The sequence below is a fragment of the Octodon degus genome, unplaced genomic scaffold (assembly GCF_000260255.1).
Source record: "Octodon degus isolate 3935 unplaced genomic scaffold, OctDeg1.0 scaffold00007, whole genome shotgun sequence".
In the NCBI taxonomy this organism is placed as follows: domain Eukaryota; kingdom Metazoa; phylum Chordata; class Mammalia; order Rodentia; family Octodontidae; genus Octodon; species Octodon degus.
Genome location: NW_004524583.1, coordinates 9,394,494 through 9,409,355, shown reverse-complemented (window position 1 = coordinate 9,409,355; position 14,862 = coordinate 9,394,494). Strand labels below are relative to the sequence as shown.

The 14,862-nt window shown below is 39.5% G+C and overlaps 1 protein-coding gene and 1 pseudogene across 6 annotated transcripts in view; both read right to left on the bottom strand.

The window, feature by feature from the left end:
• Vipas39 (VPS33B interacting protein, apical-basolateral polarity regulator, spe-39 homolog) overlaps window positions 1–14,862 on the bottom strand; it is a 55,532-nt gene that overhangs the window by 15,487 nt on the left and 25,183 nt on the right. For all 6 annotated transcript variants that reach the window (XM_023702186.1, XM_004624720.3, XM_023702190.1 and 3 more), the window contains 6 exons: window positions 10,587–10,643; window positions 7,231–7,323; window positions 6,304–6,337; window positions 5,329–5,431; window positions 4,224–4,251; window positions 1,027–1,100 (listed from right to left, as the gene is read on the bottom strand). In XM_023702186.1, the coding sequence (XP_023557954.1) occupies window positions 1,027–1,100; window positions 4,224–4,251; window positions 5,329–5,431; window positions 6,304–6,337; window positions 7,231–7,323; window positions 10,587–10,643 (389 nt within the window). The remainder of the gene's footprint in view (window positions 1–1,026; window positions 1,101–4,223; window positions 4,252–5,328; window positions 5,432–6,303; window positions 6,338–7,230; window positions 7,324–10,586; window positions 10,644–14,862) is intronic.
• LOC105743453 overlaps window positions 13,288–14,862 on the bottom strand; it is a 2,872-nt pseudogene continuing 1,297 nt past the window's right edge.

The following is a 14,862-nucleotide window of genomic DNA, read 5'->3' as shown; positions in this document are numbered from 1 at the left end:
GGGGCGCTGGCCCTAGCTCAGTTCTTTAAGTGGCTGCTTCCAAAAAGCTGTCGGGCTCAGGTGGCTGTGGTTTGATTCCTACAACTAAAGCCAGCCAAACCTGCCCTGAAGGCATTCAGAGCAAAAAAAAAAATATTACTCTTCTTATTTTTCTAAGGCCATACGACTGATGCAGCTTAATGTTCAGTAACATTAAAACTGAGGCTTTCGCTGACAGAAAAAAATTTCTGAATGTGAGGTCTAGAAATCATGTGGCCTGAAAATAGCTGAAAAAATTCCACTGAACCTGGAGAAGCATGGACTCCTAACAGATTACATCTGTTTACAAAGATAGGGAGAAGTTTCAGCTTAACATATGGAGACATTTTCCAACAATAAAGTCTGTTAAACAATAAAATTAGTGCCCAAAATATCGAGTACTCCATCACAGGAATAATATTATTTGAGACAGTACTTTTACAAAGATTTATATGATAAACAAAAAGCTTCCATGCCATTATTGGGTCTTGAACTGTGGAGTTTTGAGGATCAGTAACACACACACACACACACACACACACACACACACACATAAGATCCATAAAGAGATGCCAGTTCTTTGTTTTACTACATAAGGTTATACAAAATGTTACTAGCAATAAGGAGGGGGAGAAGTGAGGATAAAATCTAAGAACAAAAGACACTCATAAGTAAACAGCGTTAGGAAAAAAGTCTCTACATTATTTTTCTAAGCTTATCACCAAGCAGGGAAGACTGTCTAGTGGAAGTATGTGGAAGCCTCTGAATGAGATAACGTTTAATGATCGATGCATGATTCATTAATTTTTCCCTTATCCATCCATTCTATCCTTTTATTTTTTTCATACCATCTCTATCAGGGTATATAAACTTAAAAAGGGCCGGGGAGATAGCTCAGTAGAATAAGCGCTTCCCTGGCAAGCACAAGGGCCTGAGTTCAATCCCCGGTTCTGTCAAAATAAATAAACAAACAAACAAACTTTAAAAAAATTTCTCTACCATGCTTACCTAATGCAGGTCTTAAGAAATTCTTTTCTCTTCTCAGGGTCCTGAATATTCAAATGCTCTCGATAATGGGATAGCTACAAATGACATAAAAGTTTTGAGCCATTTTTTTCCCCTTTGAAAAGAGAGGTACTTGGTTTTTGTTCTTTTTCTTTTGTTTTGAGAGAGGTAGTTGTATAAGTGGAGTTTTCATGCTTAAAAAATGTAAAATCTTTATTCTCAAGTATTTTTTCTGGGTGTAAATACTTACTGTGACTCTTGGGGGAAAGGAGGGGACAGTTATCCAAAATCATTAGAAAGCTCATCTTTAACCGCACTGCCCAATATGGCAGTCACTTAGCCCATCTGGTTGTCTAATTTAAATTTCAACAAATTAAAAATTTGGCACCTTACTTGCACTCCAAATTTTTTAAGTATGCACTAGCTATAAGTGACTAGTTGCTATCATCAGGCAGCACAAATAAAGACTATTCCTATCATCATAGGAATTTGGATTGGACAATCATGATCTATAATCAAACACTTAGTAGACAAAAATACCTACCTTCATTCTGAAGTTTGGCCTTAGTCTCAGTATTTAACCACTTATGGCTAAAATAATTCAGCTTTTACCTTTGATTTTTTTTTCTTCATTTCTTTTGGGACAGGTCTGACACTGTAATTCAAACTGGCATCAAATTCACAGTGACCCTCCTGCCTCAGCTTGCTGAGTTCTGGGATTACAGGTTTGCACCACAATGCCTGTAAAGTTTTAGCTTTTGAAAGGCTGAAAAGCTAAATGTGCTGGGCGTGGTGGTGCATGCCTATAATCCCAGCACTTGGGAGACTGAGGCAGCAGGATCATTGTGAGTTTAAGGCCAGCCTGGGTTACATAGTGAGTTCAAGGCCAACCTGTCTCAAAAGAAAAGAAAAAATTAAACGTAACAATAAAAAACAAAAGAACTGGGTGATATAGCTCAGTGTAAAGACCCTGAATTCAATCCTACTGGGCAGAGCAAAGCTTTCGTTCATCAGTAGCACAAACAAACTGATGTGTCCATTTGTTATTAGTTAAATGGCCATTGTTGAATTTTTATTGCTTTGTTTGGTGAAGTTCTATATCTTTTCCAATGTTTTGCTTTGTTTTACTATTTTGTATTCTCTTTACATAATAAAAAGGTTAAATGATATAAGTAATGATTCTCAAAGCTGTAATTTTATATACAATTATTAAAAACTTTCCTAAGAAATGAAAAATGAAACCGACTGATAAAAAAATACACAATATGAACATTAAAAGAGTTAAATGGCTTTCAGAAGTATAGTATATTCTTTCAGAGCAAAATGATATATATTAAGATGTAAATGACAATATAAAACAGAACACAGAAATGATACAATTTAATATTTATAAAATATTTCCTATATAATCATTTATAATACTAAAGAAAATTAGAAGTATAGCTAAGGGAGAGGAAAAAGAGAATTGAAATGTGTTATGTCTTTACGATTTTTTTTGTTTTGATTTTTTTTGGGGAACCTGGGATTGAACTCAGGCCCTTGCACTTGCCAGGGAAGTGCTTATTCCACTGAGCCATCTCCCCGGCCCTTGAAATGTGTTATGGACATGTATCAATTCCCTACAGTGAATGTGATCATTATGTACTATAAAAGCACTACCACTAAAACAAAAAACAAGAAACAAAAACCTATAGCTAATTTTTTTTTTTTTTGTGGAACCAGGGATTTGAATTCAGACCCTTGCATTTATTCCTCATATTTTTTATAATACTATCCTCATATTTTGCTGGGCAAAAAAGTTAATGGTATTATTAAATTTGCCAGCTGAATGTGTACATACTGATATCATACATGTGTGGTATGGTAAAAGAGGAAAAATCCTTTCACTAGCAGTGCTGAGAAATTCTTATTTATTTTTTGAAAGTTAATAGTAGCAAAATTTATTGAAAGGAAAATAGTTTCCATCTAAGAGACAGAAGAGGGCCCAGAGAGTAGTTTGTCCCAGAAATTCTTATTTCTGCACTGTAATGTCAAACTTTAAAAAATGATTCACGGGGGGCCTGGCCTTAGCTCAGTTGTTTAAGTGGCTGCTTCCACAAAGCTGTCAGCCTCAGGTTGCTGTAGTTCGATCCCCACAACACTCCAGCCAGCCAAACCACCCCTTAGGGCATTTAGAGAAAAAAAAAAAAAACTTATAGCACAGGAACTGCGGTTCAATCCCCCAGCACCACATGCCAGCCAGCCCGCCCCCTGGTGGGCTGAGCTGGACACACACACACATACACACACACACACACACACACACACACACATAAATAAAAATTTTAAAATAAAAAAATAAAAATAAAAAGTGTTAAAAAATGATTCACTAAACGTTTAATAATACAATCAAGTTGGTGAAATTTCATATTTGTTCTTGTATTCAAAATTCATTCTGATTGTGAAAATCTGCCAAAAAATCGATTTTCACACTTGGCCACTGATCTCTCAGTCAAAATGTGTACTAGGTGCACCACCAGCCTGATCTACCTTTACTCATGACCTGGTTTCTTACCCTCTCAGCTGTTAACATTTTCTTTATAGTTAGAAGCCAAAACCCAAGAGCTCCTAACAAATTAGGACTTGAAAAAAGAAATTATAAATTGATCGATCCAGTTTTTATTAATCAAAAATTTTTTATTCATAAGCCCATGCAAAAGAACATGTTAAGGGGCTGGTGGGATGGTTCAGTGGTATAAAGCACCTACTTAGAACAAGCTTAGCAAAACAAAGGGACCGTGGCTCAATCCCCCAGCACCACATGCCAGCCAGCACGACCCCCTGGTGGGCTGAGCTGGCCATACACACACACACACACACACACACACACACAAATAAATAAATAAAAAATTTTTAAAAATTAAAAAAAAAAAAAAAGAACATGTTAAGAGAAACAATAAAGTGCTGGGGAGATAGCTCAGTGGCATAAACGACTGCCTGGCAAACACAAGGTCTGGAGTTTGATCCCTGGTATTGCAAAAAGCAAACACACAAAAATAAATAAATAAGAAAAGAAACAATAAAACATTTGGACTAAGTTTTCAGGCTTTCTAGATCCCTCTAGCTTGTGGATGCCACAGGAAATAGTTCAATCAGTCTAGGATCTCGGAGGCTTAATGTCTGTTACAAAGGTTGCCAACTAAAATAAAGGCCACACTTACCGCAAGCTCTTCTGTTCTATCTAGGAACCTGGGAAGAAGCAGAAGGGAGCAGGGCATTTTTATCTATTGATGTGTGGCATATAACCTCTGAAAACTGGTGACTGTCTAGAAAAAACACAATTCAAACTTGTTTCCCTCACTACATGAGATAAACCTTTCTCTTAAATTTCCTGCCATGAGCAATCTTTTCAAAATACCTGGTTGTTTACCTATCAGTGTTTCCTGTTGTTTCTAGCTGAAGAAAAAGTAGCCATAAGAAGGCATTGCAGTGCACTGATAACTTAAACAAAACCTACTCCTGTCCACAGTGACCTTTTTTTTTAAAATGAGTAAAGTGTTCTTTTCTGTCAAAATATTTCTGAAAACAAACATTTATATTATTCTTTATAACATACTTGATAAGACCTTAAAATATAGGAAGTTCTATCTTTGCTTCCTCCTGACTCTAACTACACCAATAAAATGAACATCACTGCTTTGGCACAGAGGTGATACTTCATAGGTCTATTAATCTGGGAAGGAAAGCAGAGTCAAGGGGCCAGGGAGACAGAGACAGAGACAGAGAGAGAGAGGGGAGACAGAGACAAAGAGAGAGCCAGGAAACGAGAGAGGGAGGAGAGAGGGAGACAGGGGGAGAGGGAGAGGAGGAAAAGGGGAGGGGAGAGAGGGAAGAGGGGGAGGGGAGGGGGGAGAGGGGGAAGGGAAAAGAGAATAGCCTATATCCACGAGCAGGTCTACTTTTGCAAATTGCTGGCTACCAATCCATCATCTTATCACTAATCAAAAACCTGCTTTCCCCTTAGTCTTTAGGACAGCTCATCACTGTTCTGGAGTCACTAGATAACTAAGGCCACAAACCTCAGACAGAGGTTTCAATCCTTGATTCTAGAGCTTGGATATTAACCATCTGGTTATACTGTCACTTTATCACAGATTACAGTATATTGTTAGCTACTTCCTCATATTTAATATCTTGCCTAAGTGTTTCTAGGAAAAACACAGTGCCTTCTATTTCTTTGTATCCCCCAGAATGCTTTGAAAAAGTACTTAATAATATATATATATATTTTTAATAAGCTTAATAGACAGGAGGATCAGGTCTTACCTGAAGAGGTCTATAAGGAGCTTCTGATCCCCTATTTCCTTAAGGAAGTGAATGAGATGTCTGAGGGCAACCTGTCGCACCTCCAGCTCTCGGAAGAGGATCTCTGGCAGGCAGTAAGAAGGAATGAGGTGAAGGGCATGCTTCTACTCAAGTATGAGATTGGCTTCCCTATTCACAATGTTCCAAACATCTTCTCTTCAAAGCTTAGCAGAACCTAAGAATGGTGTTAGGGTTTGTGTCTAGTTGTCCCCCCAAAGCCCCATGCCAGCTTGGGGCGGCTTCTGGAGTTTGATTATTGTGGGTGTGGATGCTGCAACTGCCCTAGGGCAGGTAATTTGCATTTCAATGTAAGGAAGGAAGAGAAGTTAGCTGCTTGAGCTGCTTCTACCTCTTCCTTGTGCTCTTGCTCTTTGCCCACCACCATGAAAGTTTGCCCTCTGCCATGTGTCGCTCTGCCTTGGAGCCAGCTAAATATGGACTGAAACCTCCAGTAACTGTGAGCTAAATAAACCTTTCTTTCCCTAATTTGAGTGTTGGGTATTTGTCCCAGCAATGAGAGAAGAGTAACTAAAACAAATGGTTTACCCCTAGTATTTTAATTCACCCTAAGTAGCCTCTACTGTCCAGGGTAAAATGAGTCAGCTTTTCATTTCTTATCAACCCAATAGTAGATGTTTACCACCACATTCTTTTTTTTTTTTTTTTACCTTGTGCTTGCCAGGAAGGCGCTTAAGCCACTGAGCTATCTCCCCAGCCCCTAGCATTACATCCTCAAGCAAACCAGCCATCTGTCCAATAAACAGAGAGGACTCTGAGCATGCTTTCACTTATATGTGTGCTCCCAAGTCCCAGGCCACCTCAGCTGTCTCTAAACAAACTAATACTGGTGAATTGTGGTATGAAAGTCACATACTATTCTCCCCTCAAAGTGGCAGATACCTTGCTGAGTGGAGATTTCCTTCAAACCATCCTCACCTTTGCTCAAGGTCCTCTTCAGGAAGATCAGAACCTAGATGAAAAGAGAACAAAGAACATGCAACATAGAATACGCAACCTTTCAAACACAAGCCTCTGCCCTGATCACTGGATGTCTAGCAATGAGGCAACAACTCATTAAGAATTTTTTCAGATACAGACAACAGATCACTCTATGGGACAGAAGGAAAGGGGGTGTTCACATACATATGCATGTCCATACAGGCTGACACAGGCTGCCCTCTGGGAGACTACTCTCATATCTCTTTGTCCACAAGATGACTTTGTATAATGTGGATTAGGCCAAACTTCTACTCTTTGGCTATCAAAACTTTCACCTAGTGGGTCAGGGAGATGGCTCAGTGGAATAAGCGCTTCCCTGGCAAGCACAAGGGCCTGAGTTCAACCCCCAATTCCGCAAAAAAAAAAAAAAAAGAAAAAGAAAAAGAAAAAGAAAGAAACTTTCACCTACAGTGCATGCCTTAGACCATGAACTGCTGGCAAATCCTCAGCACACAGGGAAATCCAGAATTGCTACTTGTTGTTTGATCCAAGATAGTAAAGTCTATTTGATTAGATTTTCAGAAACTTACGTTTCAACCAGTAATTGTTATTTTTACAACTATAATAGTTGAAATGACAACAACACAGGGCCTATGATCCCAGCACTTGGGAAACTGAGAGAGAAGGATCACAAGTAGAAGACCAGTCTGGGCCACATAGTGACAGCCTATCTCAAAAACAGTAAGAAAAGTAATAGCAACAATACAACAATAAGGGCTGGGGAGATAGCTCAGTAGATTAAGCACTTGCCTGGCAAGTGCAAGGACCTGAGTTCAATCCCTGGTTCTGCAAAACAAACAAACAAACAAACAAACAAACAAAAAACCAATACAACAATAAGACCAACAAAACCCCACAACTCACTGCAGTAATGACGTTTCCATCATGCATGCTTTCTGCCTCTTCTAGGAGCTGTAGTTTGTCCTGTAAGGAGCGGAATCTTTCCAGTGAGCAGACCTAGCAGAGTATGAATACAATTAGTGCATAGGGAAGAAGAAAAACACAGTTCCTTATATTCCTCTGTCACCAGACAGTGAGGGATGAGCAACAATGCCTGTTGCCACTATTTATTTGATTCAAGATAAAGAATACCATGCTTGTCAACCTGCCCCTAAATGGAAATACAGGTTTTTCTGGAAAAGTGATAGAAACTTTGAGCATGTCAGATATACTGTAGTAAAAATACGTCCCAGCCTGCAGGCCTTAACTGCATGGACAAGGAATTAGAGGTTATGAATACACCTTACCAAGATGTTGATGGACATCTGATCTCAAGTTTGTGTGTATACCTAAGGTTGTGTGTGTGTTCCAATCAATCTATGACTAAAAAGTTTCAGATTGTCTCAAGTGAGAGATGACAAGGAAAATCCACATAATCACAATGAGATTTTCCAAGAGGCACCAGGGACACTGAGGAGGACATTTGAACTGTTTATGCCCTGGAGGAAACCAACTAGCCTGAGGCAGAAGACCATGGTTCTACAAGGAAGATTTCTGCATAGTTGTCACATCAGTGGAACTTTGATCGTGATTTCTATCAAAAGTCACTCAGGCTTGAATAAACATTTTTTATTGGCCTAGGCAAGGCCCCTTTTGCTTGTTTGTTTATTCCCTTTCACCCCAATTCCCCATCCTTCTAGACAACCAGTTTTGCTATGCTAATGTATTGCTCATTCTTATTAAAATGTATGCTGCTCTGTGACTATGTACCATAAATTTACATGTATTTCAAAAAAAAAGCAAGAAAACTTCCCCAACAAGAGCTTCTTTAATATTTACTCTATGCTCCCTAGATTGTGAGACAGTAGTTTCCCACCACTTATTCTAGTTCAGTCTGACGCCCTATAATTGTGATGCAAATTTTTTAGACATTTCAGTGGTAACAAATAACTAGCTGTGGCACACATGCCATAGGTTCGCTGTCCAACAAGATGCTAATAAGGCCCCAAAATATTGACAATGTCAACAGAAATCACTCATTTAAAAAAAAAAAAAGGGGGCTGGTGAGATGGCTCAGTGGTCTAAAGCACCTACTTAGAACAAGCTAAGCTAAACAAAGCACAGGGACCGCGGTTCAATCCCCCAGCACCACATGCCAGCCAGCCCCGCCCCCTGGTGGGCTGAGCTGGCCACACACAAAAAATAAATAAATAAATAAACAAATTAAAAAAAAATTTTTAATGCAATTTACATATAATAAAGTCTGGGGCTGGGAGATGGCTCGGTGGTCTAAAGCACCTACTTAGAACAAGCTTAGCAAAGCACAGGGACCACAGTTCAATCCCCCAGCACCATATGCCAGCCAGCCCTGTCCCCTGGTGGGCTGAGCTGGCCACACACACACACACACAAACACAAATAAATAAATATAAATAAATAAATAATTAATTAAAAAAAAATAAAGTCTGCCCTGTTTTTTTTTTAAGTCTGATCTGTTTAATTGTATAGTTTGAAAAGTCTATATCCAATGTAACCCTTACTATCATGAAGATACAGAAGACTTTAATCATCCTAAGAGGACCTTCGTCCATTTCAACATTAATGAACTATCTTCTTTCCCTCTCCTCTGGCTGAAAAAGTTTCAGACTGTTGTATTTCTAGTCTATTTCTATTTATTGCCAAGTCGCTTTCCAGTATGCATGTAGAGGAACTAGATAACTAGACTTTTACAAACATATTCTCCCAGTCTTGTTTTTTGTTTGTTTTTGAGTTTTGGGTTTTTTGAGACAGCGTCTTGCTGTGTATTGCAGGTTGGCCTTAAGCTTGTTTATGAAGCCCAGGATGGCTTTTTAACTCATGGTAATCCTCCTGCTTTAGCCTCCTAAGTGCTAGGATTACAAACATGCACCACCACATAAAGCTAATATGTTTTTAACAAAGTTTTCAGAAACAAAAGTTTTCAATTTTCATGAAGTCCATTTTACCACACTTTTTTTTTTTATTGTTAATGCTTTTTGTGTCTTAGGAAATAAATGTCTGCCTAACACAAGATCACAAAGATTTTTACCCATATTTTCTTCTAGAAGTTTTATATATTTAGCATTTACTTACATTTAGACCTATTATCTATTTTGATCCATTAATTATTTATGATGCTAATTCTCCTAAAATTAATAAAATTCTAGGGCTAGGGATATAATTCAGTGGTAGAGTGCTTGCCAAGTGTGTACAGGTCCTGGGTTCAACCTTCTAGCACTGAAAAAAATCACAACAAAACAAAAACCCAAAGTCCAAGCATTTCTTTTATTGACAATGTCAAGCTGATACTTCAATCCATATGAAAACAGCAAGGACCCAAAACAGCCAAAACCTTTTTTTTTTTTTTTTTCAGTACCAGAGATTGAACTCAGGACCTTGTGCTTGCCAGGCAAGTGCTTAAGCCACTGTACTATCTCCCTGGTCCAAGCTAAAACAATTTTACAAATGAAGAACAAAGTAGAAAGCTAAAAGTTTCAAAAAAATGAAAGTTATCTGACTTCAACACATGCTACAAAGCTACAATAATCAAGAATACTGGCATAAGGATCAACAAGTCAATAAATTAGAATGGGCGCCAGGGAGGTAGCTCAGTAGAATAAGCACCTGCCTGGCAATTGCAGGGTCTTGAGCTCAATCCCTGCTACTGCAAAAAAACAAACAAACAAACCAAACAACAACAACAAAAAACTAGAATGAAGAGTCCAGAAAGCAATCAACACATATCTCATCAATTGTTTTAAAGAAAGGTAACATAATGATTCAATGAGGAAAGGATAGTCTTTTCTACAAACAGTACTGGGAAAAAAACTGGGATCTACGTGAAAAAAAGACAACAATGGGGCTGGAGAGATGGCTCAGTGGAATAAGCACTTCCTTGGCAAGCACAAGGGCCTGAGTTCAATCCCTGGTTCCACCAAAAAAAAAAAAAGACAACAAACCTCAACTTTATCTCACCAGATACACGAAAACTAACTCACGATGAATCACAGACCTAAACTTAAAAAGATTACTCTTTTACCTAAATGTACTTTTCCCTCTCACTCATCACTTTTCCTCTAAACTGTGAAAGCAACACTTAAACCCTGAAAGTAAAAGCTCTGCAGGTAATTTCAACCCTAGTGTTTTCTCTCGTTTATTCCCTAGGCTTTTCTTCCTAAAAAACTATTTCATTCACTAGGTCCAGTTTAGCAAAGGCAGCTTACCAATGAATCCCACAAGAATTCTCTCTCCAGTGGCCTTACCTTGCCTCTTCGAAGGCGTCGCACTGTATCACTGGGGCTCCAGTCATTGCTGTAATCCTAGAAGATCAGCAACACATGAATCCCAGGAAGTTAAAGGATCAGATCACTTCAAGTTAAAGGATCAGATCACTTCCTTAGTCCCTAAGGAGGAAATATTCTGTTGCAGCAACTGATGAGAAAAATGATCTCAGGTCATTTTATTTTGAGTTTCTTTTCTTCTCCCCCTATTAAGTTGTAGGAATTTATTTTAAATAACCCACAGTTGATTAAAAAGGAATTCATGACAAAAACAGAAGCTATCTGAGGAAAGATGAGGACAACAGTCTCTGCACACACTAAACTAACAATGTTTCTAAAACTAATGATTACAGGGGGCCTGCCCATTAGCTCAGTTGTTTAAGTGCCTGCATAAACAAAGCAGTCAGGCTCAGGATGCTGTGGTCCCACCCCCAGAACTCAGAACTCACACCAGCCAAACCTGCTCTGAAGGCATTCTGAGACAGCCCAAAAAAATCCTTCTGTTAAGAGTAAAAAAAACTAATGGTTATAGTAAAAAATTTTTTTTCACTAAAATTCTTTTTATGTTTTCCCCATTTATTACACAATTACAAAAGAAAAAATCTAAAATCTTGATTATTTTTCCTCTGTTGGGCCAAATACTCATTTTCCTCTAAATTCACTGACCTGTGGAACTTTTCATACACTAAGATCTTTCAAACAACAGATTGAGATTTGAAAAAAGATATCTTAAACGGTACAGAGAATGCTCAGAACAAAGAATAATAGGAAAATGGTTTCAGTTATTGATTATTTCATTATCCTTACTGACTTACTCCCTCTTCATCCCTCTCCAACCCCAATTTAACTTTTTTTTTTTTAATTTGCAGTACTGGGGATTGAACTCAGGATCCTGCACTTCCCAGGCAAGCACTTATTCTACTGAGCTATCTCCCCAGCCCCCAACCCCAATTTACATGGTCTTTTATTTTTAATTTATATATTTGGTACAGGGTCTCACTAAGCAGCTTGGACTCCTAGTGATCCTGCTTTCAGCCTCCCCAGTGCTGGGATTACAGGTGTGTGCCACCATGCCCAGACTCTACGTGGCCTTTTCAGATCAAGAAAAAGGTTTAAATATTTTTAAGGGGCTGACAAGGTAGCACAGCAGACTAAAGCGCCTGCTTAGGCAAGCTTAGACAAGTGCAGGGGCCACAGTTCAATCCCCAGCACCACATGTTGCACCAGCCCCACCCACAGAGCGGGCTGAGCTGGCCAGAGTCCAGGTACAGTGGTGCATGCCTGTGATCCCAGCACTAGGGGGGCAAAAGCAGGAGGATCACCACATGACTGAGCTGTGTAGTGAGATGCTACAATAACCAAATACATTAAATTTAAAAAAAAAAATCACATTTAAAAAGGAACAGTCAAGTCAGGAAGTATTTTCCCATCATACTTTTCTGTGAACAGGTGTCTGAACCAAAACACTGCCAATGTCACAACTATGAAATAGAACAATGACTCTTAGGCCAGCCAGATAGCTCAGTGGATTAAAGTGCCTATTTAGGCAGACACAGAGACTGGGGTTCAATCCAGGTGAGGCGTGCTGGCGCCATCCTCGGGGATGCTGAGATGGCAATTGAGACTGGGCGTGGTAGTACAAGCCTGTAATCCCAGCGCTTGGGTGGCTGAAAACCGAAGGATCGCTATGAGTCCAATCTGTGTAGTGAGACCCTGTACTAAATACATTTAAAAAAAAAGAAAAACAGAATGATGACTCTAACAGGTGTGCTGGGTTTGTGTTCTACTTAGTTTTAAATTCCCTGAAATAGGGGAAAGAAGAGGGAGTTTTGGAATTTGTTTCTATTAAAACATAGGGGGGCCAGGGAGATAGCTCAGTAGAATAAGTGCTTGCCTGGCAAGTGCAAGGGCCTGAATTCAATCCCTGGTTCCGCCAAAATTAAATACATAATAAATTAATTAAATAAATAAAATATAGAAGTTTTTGCAAAACCCTAACTGTAAAAATGCACCAATATAATCAGATTTCCTATACAGTAGCTAAGAGAATCCAACAGTGAAACAGTGAATTTTCCTGGAAAAACACCAACAAATCCCTATCAACTTGCCCCTTTGAAAATAAAGAACAAAATTCAACACAAATGATACACCTAGAGTTTTGATATCTGAAATGTTTTTAAATATATTGTCCACAGAACTGGCTCAGCTCTCCAAGTTTATCTTTTCTCAAAGATGTTGGTTAAAGGGCTAGGAATATAGCTCAGTGGTGTAAGTGCCTGCCTGGCAAGTACAAGGTCCTGATTTCGATCCCTGGTACCGCCAAAAAAAAAAAAAAAAGATGTTGGTTAAAACTTGCTACCTCGGGTTGGCCAAATAGCTCAGCAGATTAAAGTGCCTGCAAGCAGGCACAGGGGCTAAGGGTTCCATCCCCAGGGCCTGCCGTGCTGGCTCCACCCCTGGGGCGTGCTGAGACAGCAATTGAGACTGGGCATGGTGACACGCACCTGTAATCCCAGCTCTTGGGAGACTGTAAACAGGCAGATCACTATGAGTCCAATCTAGTAGTGAGCCCCTGAACACCCTGTAGACCCTTCTCTAAAATACAAAAAAAAAAAAAAAAGACTTGCTGCCTCTCCCTCTTAGGCACAAAGACGAGTGAGGCTCACAATTCACACTGTTCTTTTCACAGAACCCTCCCAGGCATGTCAATGGCCCAGGCAAGCTTCTCCTGCTGGGTTGTGTTGAAAAATTTTTCAACTGGGACCCCACTACCACCACTTCTTGCACCAAGCCATTGTGATCCCTAGGGTCAAGATAACTGAGTTTAGGGGTTCCCAAAGCAACTTGCTTATTTTCCTAACGGTCTGTACTGAACTTCCAGCTTCATCAGCTGCTCCTTCAGTCTCTTCACAGCCTTCTTCTTGGACTCTATTATCTTTCTGGTCTTTGCATCCTTCATGACTTTGGCATCAGCTTTAGCATTTTTCCAGTCCCTCCAAAATTCTGCTAGCTGATCCTTCTTGGCATCAATTCTTAGACTGCAAGTTCACCGTACACTTTCAAGTTTTTGGCAGTGCCATCTGATGGTTACAAAGAATTGTGACAGCTCAACTGGCATGGTAGTAAAAGAGAATGTTTTTTAGAATGTTCTCATCCAGAGCTGTGAGTTCTTTTAGCTTATGCTGTAGTGTGGTGGAGGGACTGTATGTACAAAACACCTTGGCTGTCAAGCCCTCCATGAGATTCTGAAGGTGCTTATTTAGAATACCAGAATTAAGTCTGTCAAGCAGATCATCCTCAGGCTCTTTGTTCCTCATAAATAACTGCAACTTCTTAAAAATGTGTTTCTCAACTGGGACCTTATTACAGTATCTAATGGGGTCCTTCCCAAGGAAATCAAAATCAACCACATACTCCTGACCATCCAATTCTGGGTGCAGGTAATACATTCCACACAAAGTGAATAGCAACCTAGAGTGTGCTGTTCCTTTTTATCCTTGTCATTAACTGCTCTCAGAGCAAGCTTGTCAATGAAATACAGTGCTACAGCTGTTACACTTTCATTTCTTTGGACTTTCATTCTTCTTGATACTGGTTTAGGATATTGTCTACACACTTCTTCAGCTGCCAAGCAGTCTCTTATTTCTGCCAGCCTTTCTTACCCTTGATTCATGAACTAGGATTCAACGTGATGTATTTAATGGAACCTTGGATATTCTCTGTCCAGGAGATCAGCCAACTTAGTTATCATGCCTGACCTCTTTGCATTTTTATGTCCTGGAGAAGGAACCTGACATCTTTGCTGCAGTTTATGATGATGTCTTAGGGCAGGATTTTCCACTTCAGCATGCCCATCTTGGGGTGGGTGTCCTGGCCATGGAAAGCCCTGCATTCTCTTGTTTTGTTTTTTTTGCGGAACCAGGGACTGAACTCAGGCCCTTGCGCTTGCCAGGGAAGCACTTATTCCACTAAGCCATCTCCCTAGCCCTGCGTTCTCTATCTTGAAGTTAGTAATCCTCTCTCTGTGGTTATCCATAACACAGAAGCCATACTCTTAGTAATTTTTAATTTTCCTCTTTGATTTTCAATTCTTCTTTGCTCATCTGTTTTTGAGTTTCTGATTGGGCTTTTTTTTTTTTTTTTTTGTATTTTAAGGAAGGGTCTACAGGGTGTTCAGGGTCTCACTACTAGATCGGACTCGTACTGATCCTCCTGTTTACAACCTCCCAAGTGCTGGGATTATAGGCGCGCGCCACCA